The sequence below is a fragment of the Danio aesculapii genome, chromosome 3 (genome assembly GCF_903798145.1).
Source record: "Danio aesculapii chromosome 3, fDanAes4.1, whole genome shotgun sequence".
Taxonomy (NCBI): Eukaryota; Metazoa; Chordata; class Actinopteri; order Cypriniformes; family Danionidae; genus Danio; species Danio aesculapii.
Window position 1 is genome coordinate 37,768,986 of NC_079437.1, and position 13,211 is coordinate 37,782,196.

General features: G+C 36.7%; 1 protein-coding gene across 1 annotated transcript in view; it reads left to right on the forward strand.

The window, feature by feature from the left end:
* The window catches only part of ints1 (integrator complex subunit 1), a 63,739-nt gene that overhangs the window by 27,384 nt on the left and 23,144 nt on the right, over positions 1-13,211 (forward strand). The window contains 9 exon segments of the mRNA XM_056453931.1: positions 5-116; positions 202-267; positions 270-359; positions 4,875-5,021; positions 5,112-5,210; positions 5,330-5,454; positions 7,577-7,831; positions 10,252-10,411; positions 10,567-10,698. Of these exon segments, the coding sequence (XP_056309906.1) occupies positions 5-116; positions 202-267; positions 270-359; positions 4,875-5,021; positions 5,112-5,210; positions 5,330-5,454; positions 7,577-7,831; positions 10,252-10,411; positions 10,567-10,698 (1,186 nt within the window).

The following is a 13,211-nucleotide window of genomic DNA, read 5'->3' on the forward strand; positions in this document are numbered from 1 at the left end:
ACAGTCGGAGTCTCAGGATCAAGTGTTCCTGCGATGGACCACTGGAGAAACGGCCACCATGCACATTCTGGTAGTCCATGCTATGGTCATCCTGCTCACACTTGGACCTCCCAAAGGTGAGTGTTTCCTCGGTTGTGATGTGTGGTGATTGATTCTTGCTGTTCCTTTTATAACAGATACTGTGTTTGATGGTCTTATTAGGGGAAAGTGAGTTCTACATACTCCTGGATATCTGGTTTCCTGATAAAAAGCCTCTACCTACTGCATTTTGGTTGACACGTCTGAGGAGGCCCTTCTGTTGCCTGATTGGCTGAAATTGAGAATGATCCGGTCTGAGGTCTCTCGATTGGTTGATGCAGGTATGGATGTTTTCTGTTTAGGGCTTTACATGAGTGCTTTTAACAGACACTTTAATCCAAAAAAATTATAGAGAAGGAACAAAAGCAATGTGCAAGTAGTAACTGTAATGAAATAACCTATTTGCTGAAAAGGTAAAGTAAGGAATTATTGTTTACTTGTAGGTAATTACAGTTACTTGTAATATGTTTACATTGGGCGACGCAGTGGCACAGTAGGTAGTGCTGTCGCCTCACAGCAAGAAGGTCGCTGGTTTGAGCCTCGGCTGGGTCAGTTGGCATTGAATGAATGAATGAATATTTGCATTGGATACTTAAGAGTAAATAATTTTGAGAAGCAGAGCAATTTCGTTGGTTTGTTTTTTGTTTTATTATACAAATGTATTTTACAGAATAATTATAAAGAATGTCACATTTAACCAATTGACTGCCGCTCTACCAAATGGTTGACTATGTTTTTACTGTTTTAAATAATGGTTTACACAGCATTGTTGCTTTACCAAATCAAACAAATATATTCCTGTTGCACTACTACACTTGATTTTGGTTTTATTGTAAAAAAACAACAAGAAAACATATTAAATAAGAATCTGAAATATTTTATGGCATACTTGAAACAATAAAGGTGTTTTAGTATTAAAAATGTTTTATTTTGATAATTAAAAAAAAAAATTAGTCTTACACTTCATATTTTTTGTTTTTTTATAGTATATGTATTACTTTTGGGTATTTTTACCATAAACTGACATATCAACCATTTGGTAGAGGTTGATATTTTAGAAATTATGGGATGTGTTGAAAAAAACTGCGTTGAGTGTGTTAACTAGCGACATTAGGAGTTAAGAAATGCAATCCAATTTTTTTTTTTTTTGGTGGAGTAGTTAAAGGGTTAAAAAGAAAATTGCAAGTTTAAGAGACAACAAATTCAATCAGAGATGATAAATGACAAAATATGGTATAAATTCAGAGAGGCAGCGCAACTTGGGCTACGTTCACACTGCAGCCAAATGTGGCCCGACTCAGATTTTTTTGCCCACATGTGATGACAGTGTGAACAACCCAAACCGCATGGAATCTGGTCTTAAATCAGACACAGATCTGATGTTTTGCAATGCGACTGCAGTGTGAACGGTTATGTCGGATTTCATGTGACTTTTACATAATCTTTGAGCGAGATGCGTCATCATTCTGTGCTGCAAACATCATCTACTCCTCATTATCACAGTAGAATGGCACACACGGTGATTACCATAGAAAGTTGGTTGTTCATTTTGAAAAAGATTTTGAAGGCAAAACTGGTGCTCGTTAACGATTGGGGCATGGGTTGATCGCGAAGCTGAAAAGCATTAGGGGATAGGGGATCCGTGTGCAAAGGAGGGAGAACTTTCTCTGCGAGAGAAAAAAAGAGCAGGTGCTCGAGCACCCAAACCCCCCTTCTGTACATGTCTGCTGTTTATAACGAAGTCAAATTAAATAACTCTGCAAACGGAGATAAAACAACTCCGCCTTTACAGTTCAGTCTGCGGCTGCTCATTAACCGTTTATGAGTTCACTACACCGGTGGTCAAACAAACGCGCACCGCGGTTGCCATAAATCACAAATAAATCACATGATCAGTGTTTTCAATCACAAGTGACTTATTTTAAATTTCAAATGGCGAAATAGACATTAGTAGTAGCAGAACAATCATTTACAGTTCTTAAAACTCACCATGGTTGTCTGTGAAAATGGCGATAATCATATAAGCATGATCTGACAACGTGCTTACTTCATACAGTATCAAGTGGGCATAATTTGACATTTTGTGCTGTCCGTAACAATACTTTTTGCGCATGCAGGTCAGTTTAGGACCATGATCTGTTCACATTGCAAATCTGATACTGGCCACATTTATAAGGGCAGTGTGAACAGCCATGCAAAAAAATCAAATCTGAGAAAAAAATCTGATTTGAGCACTAAGCCTGCCAGTGTGAACATAGCCTTGTTTTGTTATTCAGATCTTTTGCATAATAATTACATTTTTCAACTAAAGCTACGTTCACACTGCAGCCAAATGTGGCCTGAATATGATATATTTTTTGCCCACTTGTGACTCAGGTAATGACAATGTGAACAGCCCAAACCTCATGGAATCTGATTTTTTCATTTCAGATTTGTGCCACTTTCATATGTAGTATTAAATCAGGCACGGACAGTGGTGGTGCTAGCTGGAATGGCACCCTGGGCGAACCACCCTATATATGCCCCCTCTCCTCCCTCAAGCTTATAAATAGTTGGTTCATAGAAATATAGTTCTAGAAGGTTACATCTAGTTAATATAACAAAGGACCACTAAACCCGTACAGTCTAAAAATATTTGTTGTTTTACTTTAACTTTGGGTAAATTATGAACAAAACCAGTATTGGAATTTTTTTTTAAATATTTATAGTTAAAATAATAATAACAATAATAATAATTATTATTATTATTATTATTATTATTATACACCCTGCCTCATTATCCATCCTTTCTGTTTCTATAGCCATACTTAGTCAAAATAAGATCATCATCATATTATATCAACTTCAGTTTTGTCAACTAGCAAAAGTCGCTGCGAGCCGACACCTCGTAGTGTATAAGTAAAATAAAAGGCTCTGACTCTGGTTCTAAAGTGCTAGAGCGGCGCGTATTTTATCTGCGTGTATGTGATCAACCGGGATTCACACTAGGAGGCGCTCAGCAATGGTTCTCTTTGCGCATGAACCAGTTTGTATTCACCAGCGTTGCTTCAATTGCACACAAAGAATAACAAACTTGTGTGTGCAAAAGACGCCAAATGTGAACGGCCGCTAACGTCTTTATTCTGGCATTACCACACTTGGGAATAATACACTTGCATAAAGTACAACATATCTCAACGCTTACTGGGCCACATATCATTTTTACCAGGGCACGTTTTTGTTATTGCTTTGCACCGTCTCCCCTTACCGCCCCCTGCAAAATGCCGCCCAGGGCGACCGCCCATATTGCCCATGCCTAAATCCGCCACTGGACACAGATCTGATGTTTTGCAATGCGACCACAGTGTGAATGGTATTGTCGGATTTCATGTGACTTTTACGTAACCTTTGAGCGACATGCATCATCATTCCGTGCTGCAAACATCTACACCTCAGCAGCATAGTAGAATGGCACACAGGGCAATTCCTTTAGCACAGAAAATTTGAAGGCAAAACTGGTGTCTGTTAACCAATCTGGTTAGCAATTAGGGTACTGGTTAATTGTAAAGCTGAAGAGCGTCGGGTAGTGTTGCAGACAGGGGATCCGTGCGCAAACGAGGGGGCACTTTCATTTTAAGGGAAACTTTCTCTTCCAGAGAAAAAAGGGCAGGTGCTCAAGCACCCAAACCCCCCCTTTCTTCCCATGCCTGTTGTTTACAGCAAAGTAAAATGAAATAACTCCAGCAAACAGAGATGAACCAACTTCACATTCTTCACAGTTCAGTCTGCAGCTGCTCATTAACCCTTGATGAGTTCACTACACCGGTGGTCAGAAAGACGCGCACCACGGTTGTCATAAATTATCAATGTTTTCAATCACAAGAGAGGTTTTTTTAGGTTTCAAATGGTGAAATACACATTAATAGTAGCAGGACAACCCTTTACAGTTCATGAAATACATCACGGTTGTCTGTGAAAAGGGCAATAATCATATTAAGCATAATTTGACCGTGCTTCAAACAGCATACACATTGTGTGCAAAATTCGACATTTTGTGCTGTCCGTACTTTTGCGCATGCGGTTCAGTTTAGGAACAGGATCTGTTCACACTGCAAATCTGATATTGGCCACATTTATAACAACAATGTGAACAGCTATGCAAAAACATCAGATCTGAGAAAAAATCTGATTTGAGCACTAAGCCTTGCAGTGTGAACGTAGCCTAAAGGTTACATTTGTACAATTGGACATGCTTATAAAAAGTGAACTGAGAAATTAATGACAATATTTAGTTACTTTGAAATGTTTCATGTCTTGATACGTTGTTGAACTTTTCTTTTTTCAGAGTAATCTTATTTGTTAACTAAAGAATGTTATCAAAATGCTTTAAGTGTTAAAGAAAGGAATGAAGCTATAAGGTGCTGTTTGACTGTCACTTAAAGAAGAGGTTTTCAGACATAGAAAATTAGAAATTAGTAATTAAAATATACTTTTGATGATGCAATTAGTAATTCATTTTCAAAATTCAATTCCAAAACCGACTAAATTAACTCCATTTTGTGATCATACTTGTGCTGATATTGAGGAAGAAGGCGTTCTTTATTTTGTAACGTGTAACACTATAATATCCTTGAATTATAGGGTCATTCTACATGTATTCTCAAGGACTTCATTTATGTACTAAATGCTTTTAGACCCTCAAGACATATTTTTCTTACTTCATTTTGTCAGTTATCATAACATATCATTAAAACAGCAGGTACGCTATTATCTAAGATGATAAATAGTGTCCATCTGAATCTCTCTGTCATTTTAAGCTCTACAAGATCTGGAGCCCCAACAGCTACTGTTGTTTGTCCAGTCTTTCGGGATCCCCGTCTCCAGCATGAGCAAACTGCTGCAGTATCTGGACCAGGCCGTGTCACATGATCCTCAAACACTGGAGCAGAACATCATGGACAAGAGTGAGGCTCTTTCAGTTGTTTTGTTGCTCTTTTTTTTCATTATCGAGTGTGCCAAAAGATACTAGCATCATGTGTGTTATTGCCTGTTAGACTATATGGCTCATCTAGTGGAGGTTCAGCATGAGAGAGGAGCCACAGGAGGACACACGTTCCACACTTTGCTCAGCGCTTCACTTCCTCAACGTAGAGGTCAGGATTTAATGCTTTACGCTATGGGTTGAGTCAGCAATGATTAATGGGGCTGTTTTACTGCACGGCGTGATTAAATTCTCTACTAATGAATCCTCTGCTGGTCTTGTGTGTTACAGACAGCTCAGAGGGGAACAGGGCTAAAGTTACTGTTGAAACACCCCATGGCTCTGTGAAGATGAGAGCAGTGAGTCAGGTGCCAGTAATCGGCCCAGAGGATGATCTTGCTGGAGTCCTACTTCAGGTACGACATTTTATTATTGGCCTTATTCTGTTAGGTAGGTGCAGGGCGCAGTCATTGTTACCTTATTGGATTGAGACTTCAAGTTTAATCCACTTCTATATATTTTTACCTCTAAAAATAGCTTGTTCTGCTGCTTGGTGTTGCAAACTGGTATTTTCTTATTATATTATTTTTATTTTTTGTGTTGTCATTAATACGATTGTTTGTAAAGCTAACAGTTTGACTGTTTACTGCCATTAATAAGTCATGTGAGTCAATTCCCAAATGAATTGGAAGTTCTAAAACATTCGCAGAAAAAAGCTTACGTCCGCATCACAGAATAAGGTCAATAATGGCATGAAGCTCCAGCTAAAATATACTCCTGCCATGTTATCTGGTACAGCAGATATTGCATATAATTCTGGTCTGACATGGATTGCATCCTTTATTACATTCACGCTTTCATTCCATTTCCAGTTGCTCTCAGAAATAAGTGAGGTTAATTCCAGTACGGCTGCAAGATATTGGAAAAATCTAACATTGGGATGTTTTGTTATTCTGCGATGTATATCTGTTTAGAAAGAGTTGATCATTTCAGATTGATTGGCATGATTATGCAGAGAAGTGCATGGATAAATACAGTAAAGAATTTTATTGGGGTTTTTTTTAGTCTAACAGTATTCAGGTACAGTAATTGAATAATAAAAATAATTTAATAAAATTAATCGTTATTAAAGTTACAAACTCTACAATTTCTTTTGCCTGAATTCTTTAAAACAGGGGTGCCCAAACTTTTTCTTATGAAGGGCTTGATTGAGGGCTCTGGGACGAAGCTAAATATACCAAACTGTATTTCATTAAAATTGCCATGGTAACATCCTAATTTAAAAATATTTAAAATACATAGAAAAAAATACTTGAATCGTATTAATTATTATATATATATATATGTTACATTTCATAATGTACTTCTTACAATAAAACCATAAACAATCTTATTTTTAACACAATGTGTCCTAAAAGTGTTTTTAGCAACATGCCACACATATATTTCTGTCAACATCTTAAAAAAATGCGTTTTAGAAAAAAATTGTAAAAATGTAAAAATAATTTTACATTAATCACATTTAATTGACAAATTTAATTTCAGTTTTGCTTTTTTTGTTGCTCAGTAATTAATTAAACAAACAAACAAACAAACAAAAGGTTATGTTCAATTAGAAATAATGGTTTCGCACCAACTTTTCCCATAATTTCTCCATCTCTTCTCTGATTGGTTGGCAGGCAAACAAAGATTACCATGTAAATGTTGCATATCATTGCATAATATAGCAAATTCTGCGATGTGACTATTGCGAATGATCAATTTAAAAATATATAGTGTGCAGCTCTAATATCCAGCTAGCGTGGAACATAACGGTGACTGTGGTGACATGGTTTAATGCTTTGCAATTAATCAAAATACCATTACTGAATTGTGCTTAAACTGTCGAATGTACCAGAAGTACTGAGTAATGGTCACCCAATTTGGTTGTTTACTCACTTTCATGTTGTTCCAAACCCATAAGATTTTGAGTCATCCTAAAGCCACAAATTTCTGAAATTCCATGAAAACCCATTTCACCAAAAATGGAATGCCTCTTTTGTCTTTTTAAAAGCAATGCATATGAGTTAGCAAATTGTCAATTCACCATTATTTAAAAAAGCAAGACATTTTTAATCATTAAAGTATAAAGAAATTAATTATAATATTTTATTAATTATAGTTAAATTATGTATTGTAATATTGTACACTGCAGAACAATAGTGGGGACAAATATGTTACACTGAATGAAAATGGAACATTCCCCATATATTAGCTGAAAAGTCATCAATAAATAAATTGATTTAATTTTGTGAATGTGCATGTGCAATTATATAAATTTTATGACTTGAATTTTCCCACTTATGCCTAGCTGTAAATATGATATTATATATAAGCTGTAAGTACAAATTTATACTCTTATACGTTTATAAAACTAGAAAAGTCATGAGCTCTTTGGAAATCTATTGTGGATCTTGGAGTAAATAAATGTTTAGAACTCCGTGTCTGATCATATTGGTATTAATTTTTTTCTTTGAATCTTTTTTCTTCTCCATCCAGCTCTTTCCTCTGAAGGTGGACCCCCACTGGCCTCCGCCCCCCGTCCGCCCGCTGTCATTAGCTCTGCAGCAGACTCTGGCCCAGGAGGTGCTGCGGGCCCGCCAGGGTCACATCCAGCCGGGTGGAACCGCTGGGAGACTCCTTCAAGCTTTAGCAGCCCTTCTCAACTCTGGCCACGCTGGAGCCCTGGTCATGGCAATGCACCACAGCCATACCATCTCCTGCCCTCTACTGCGCCAGCTGCATCTTTACCAGGCACCAAAGCTAATCAATCCTACACACTCACTATCAGCACCAGCGACGTTTCCATCCATCAGTTTTTACGTACATCTGGGAGGATTTTCACCCGTGCTTATCATCAGCATTTTATTAGATGTTTTTCAGCATTCATGCCTAAACAGCTGATTTGATTTAGGGCTGCATAATATATAGTTTCAGCATCGATATCGCAATGTGCACATCCGCAATAGGCACATCACAGGATCTGCAATGTTAAGTTATGATTATAGTTGATCAGGAGAAAGAGTTTAACCAAAATGGAGTGAGTTTTTTCATTTGAACATGTTTTTAAGGTCTGAGAGAGTTTAAAGCGTTCAGGCACAAGAAATTTGACTGTTTGTTAAATTTTATTGAACTATTTATATCAGTAAAGATTTTTGCTGTGTCATTTTACATTATTCACATTATGTACCTGAATACAAGTTGACTGCTCTGAAAACAAAACACAGTTTATTTCACTTTTATCTCTTTTAGCTCTTTTGTATTTGCTTCTCATTTTTATTACATTTGGTGCATGATTAACTTCCCTACAGAATCATGTCAATCATTCTAAATTAATGCATTCTTTACAAATAGCCGTTTTCAAGTCATCCATTGAAATGGTATACATATATTGCAATATTTATTTATTTATGTCCGATATTTCCTAAATCATGCAGCCCTAATTTGATTCCATAATACATAATTGGATAAGCAGGTTTCATCTCACACCATCTCAAATGTAGTTTTAACATTTCAAACGTCTGAACGAGTTCATCCTCGAAATGATTTGACATAATTATCTCCTAGAACTTAATTGTTTTCACAAGCATCAAGCACCAACTATAAAACACAAGATAACACTGCAGAGTTTGTTACTGAGTGCCGTTTGCTACTCTGGGGTGCGTTTCCCAAACAACGACGTAACTCGCGGCTGAACTGTCATAGTACGATGCATCGTTTGGGAAAAGAACAACATAGTGACGAGTGTTTCCCAAAACCCGTAGTTTCTCTGTCACAGCTCAATCGTTTGAACCACGTTAGTTACAACGTCAAACGCCCATAATGATGCTCTAAACTGGGTGGAGGACAACTTCTTTAGAGAAGAACCCCATCATTTCTTTGTGCAAATTATATTGTTTTACATGTACACAAAAAAAATCAATATTAGTTTTGCTAAAAACATGCACTCTTTTCCATATTAATTGAAATATATGTAAATGGCACATATAGGGCCAATGTTTCCTTTACAAATACTATTGAGAACATTACATATTCTATTTTAAAACATAAAATCACTTACAGAAAGCTAACACGTATTCTAATATCATAAATAAATCATATAAATAAATAATGAGGCTATTTATTAAAAAATGAAATTTAATATTTATTATTTATAAGGAAATAAAAAAAATCATACTTTAACAATAATATTGATGATGATGATGATGATGATGATTATTATTATTATTATCATTATTATTATTATTATTATTATTATTATTATTATTATTATTAAGTAGGATATTGCTTTTTTTTTTTTTTTTTTTACTTTTACAATTTGACACAAGCAAACCACTGCAGAAATGTTCTAACCAACAGGCCCATGTCATATAGAGTACAGATGCTTAATAAATAACCTACTTTAAACTAAATGCATTAACGTATGCTATGTTTTTTTGTTTTCACAAGCTTTGGAGACGTAATGAAAATTGCTTTTATATAATAGGTCACCTTTAGCTTTCATCATGAGCCATGACTGTGTTCAAAATGATATCAATGTTTTCAAAGTGCACTGCGAAGGGAGCGCAATTGTAAACATGAAGATCGCTAAAACTGATCTGTAAATATACTTTGAAAGCAAATTACATCTAAGAGAGATGACTTTAATGCTTTTTTTTATAATAATTCCAAGTTTAAATGTTAGAATGTTCTAAATGAATAGGACATATGGGGGATAAGTGGGAACAGAACACAGCCAGGAACTATGTTTCTAACTACAGCTCCAGAGGTATAGTTGCAAGCATACAAGTTTGCAATGCAGTTTGCGAATGTTCGTTGGAACGACGGATTTGAGAAATGCCAAATCAACAAATTATGTTTGTAACGACACAACTTGCGACCTTAGTGAGCTCATGATGGTTTTCAGAAACGCACCCCTGAGCTACAACTAACTTACTATGAAGAATAGAGATTCTCAATTTGCAGAACTGATTAATTTATATGTCATACATCATGCCAGTTTCTTAAGAAGCGTTGATTTTTGTTCTCTTAAACACATGCGATGGAAACACTTTTATTCGCAAATGTTTTATGCATATTTAAATTTTGAACATAAAGTAAATAAATATCTTTGGATTAAAATGTGGAATCTACCGGTGCTTACTTTTTACTCTTCTTCTGTTTTTCTCTTCCAGAGGTCGGTTTCTCAGGACGTTGGCTTCTCGTCACTGTTTTTTAATGCCGTAGTGCAGATGTTAACGTGGTTGGAGAACTCAGCGGTAGACACGGGCCCTCTCCACAGCCTCCTGAAGTCTCTGGCAGCGCAGTACTCTCACAAACATCGCATCACAGATGGTGAGCAGCTCCTGATCCTGAGTCTTAGCCATGCAGATCACTTTTACTAGCGTATAATCCAAATGACAACAGAGAAATAGGAAAAACATGTCAAATAAATGCAGTCAACACAATAAATGCTCTGCTGGTGTGTTGATTGTGTCTTGTGTCATCAGTTCGTACAGGATTTTTGCATTTGGCTGAAGCGCTAGCTTACAGACGGGACTCTGAAGTGGCAGTGAGGGGCATTATTGCTTCTCTGAGAGCTGGAGAAAAGTGCAACGCTGAACCTGAACTCATCAGAAAAGGTATTTTAGTGATACAGAATTCCTAAGCTCTCGTGTAAATGTCCACATCATTAGGAATTAAACTTGACTTGATTGTTAAAGTGGTGCTAATAAAACAAAAGGGCCTTTTGCCCGGGTTGTTAAAGGTGGTATCTATAATGGTATTATTGCATCAGACATGTGCACAAGTCTTTTTATCTAAAGTCCAAGTCAAGTCTGAAGTCATACCATTAAAAAATATATTATCACACTCAACAAGTTTCTTTTTCATCAGAAAATAGAGTTTTGACTACTGACAGCAGCGGTCAAACTCAAATTGCCAGAGGGCAGTTGCCGTATCTAACAACTCAAAGGAGGGCCATTTTAACATTCACCTGAATATTAGCAAAATTTTCATATTTGTTACACCACCAGCATAACGTGTGAGCCATAAAGAAGTGTTTGTACAACAAAATACATGCTGTATAAAAGTGATAATAATCAAATGACCCTGAATGTTTACAAAAATAGAGCTTTAGTAAAAAAATAGAGCACTTACGGACATAAATTTCAACATTTAAATCAGCCACAGAAATAATCTGCATGTGTGTTAAGCCTCATTCACACTACAAGCAACTCGCAGAGGTAAAGCGACAAGCAACCGTTCATTTTAACGGAGAGTGAGCGACTTCCGTCTACACAAGCGACTGTTAGCAGCCAGTTGGGCATGTCGAGCAATGAGACAAAGTTGAGAACCCTTCAACTTTATGCAAATGAAGAGAGACTTTCTTGAGTGACAGCCAATAGGAACACCAGTAGAGCTTTTCTTGGCTCGCTAAGAGGCCGGTTGTATTCTTCGTACTGTAGACCTACACAGAACTGCATTTGCAGCAGGTCGCCACCCAGAGCGACAGGCAGCTACAAAGTTGCTGCTAGTGTGAATGAGGCATTACTCTAGACTGAGACACTGAGAGAAACCGAAAGTAAAACCGAATATATAGTGCTGTACCCTCCATGTCCAGTAGGTGGGGGGGTCAAAACCACAAGTAAATGGCCCACAGGCTGGCAGTTTGAGGCCCATGACTTAAGGCTGATTTATACTTCTGCATCAAGCGCATGCGTATGCTCCGCCGCAGCCTTTGCGTGGACGCATAGCTCTCGCCGAGGCTGATGCGCACCTCTCAAAAAATTTAACTACACGTCGCAACGACACATATTGCAGGTGATTGGTAGGCTTGATAGCGCTGACGAGTGTGGGTGGGACGGAGAGCCGTGCGAGCCTGATGAAGTGAGTGTTTACAAGTGTGAAGTCCCTTGAAGGAGCTCCGATGGAGACTGTTGTTTTGTGTTTACCTTATGATTAAAGTTGTTGCAGGTCCGCTGGTTCCCGCCTCTGAATGAGCGAGTTTGAGCCACTTGTACATTTAAGGTAGCGTTCAGAAAAAACAAAACACCCACGAAGAAACACAACACAGAGGAACATAAACATCTCACTGCCAGCTAGCGTTTTCGGAAGTGTTATTGCAGAGCAACACAAACAGCACGCAGAAGTATAAATGCACAGCAACGCGCAAGGCATGCGCCGTGGGTTATGCCGATCACTTGACGCAGAAGTCTAAACCAGGCTTTACAGGGCCAGAAAAAAGTCAATAAAACAAGCATGGATGAATCATTCACAATAATGACTGTAACATGCTTGTTTTGGTCAGTTTTCATTTCATGTGGATTTTAAGCATTCGCTTAACTTTTATTTTGCTCATTACAAAAAGAGCATGAACTGTAATGCAGCCATTTAAAGCTGTTTGTACTAGGCATTGAGATGCAGTCAGATTGTAGTTTAAACTCTTGTGGTTGAATGCATTCAAGAAACCATAATGAACTAACTACTCTTCACCTACTGAGCTACCATGTAATCATTCTGGTTTCTGAGAAGGTGCACTAAGACAAGTTGTTCGTTCTATGCTGCATTGTGCCAAAACACAGGGAATTAAAAATTGTTGTTATAAAAATATTACACAATAAAAATACATTTTTATTTAAATCTTGAAAATCTAATTATCTTAATAAATATGAATTAGAATATGTAATAATAAATAAAATATATATTTCTATAAATGCTCCGGAAATAGATGTGAGGCATATGGTGCTTATGCTTTCTTCAATGTTTGAATTTGAATTAGAATTTATTAGAATAATACATTTAATGTTTGTAATAATACATTTAAAGAATAATACTTTTAATGCAGTCTCGCAAGATCCTGTGGGAAATCCTGCATTAACACAGTGAAAGAGTTCTGACTATTAACACACCACTGAATTTGAATAATGCATTAGTATATGTCGAAATTAAAATTCATTAACAAATATAAGTTCATGATAGTAAATACATTAACCTTATTGTAAAAAAAAAGTAAAAGGAAACAGTTTTATGTAAACAATATTATATAACCATTTGAATATTTTGTGTGGCCTACATTACACAGCACTTATTTGTATATGATGTTTATTATAGCTCCTCTAGGAACCACATGGTGTTTTCTTACAACAATGTATGC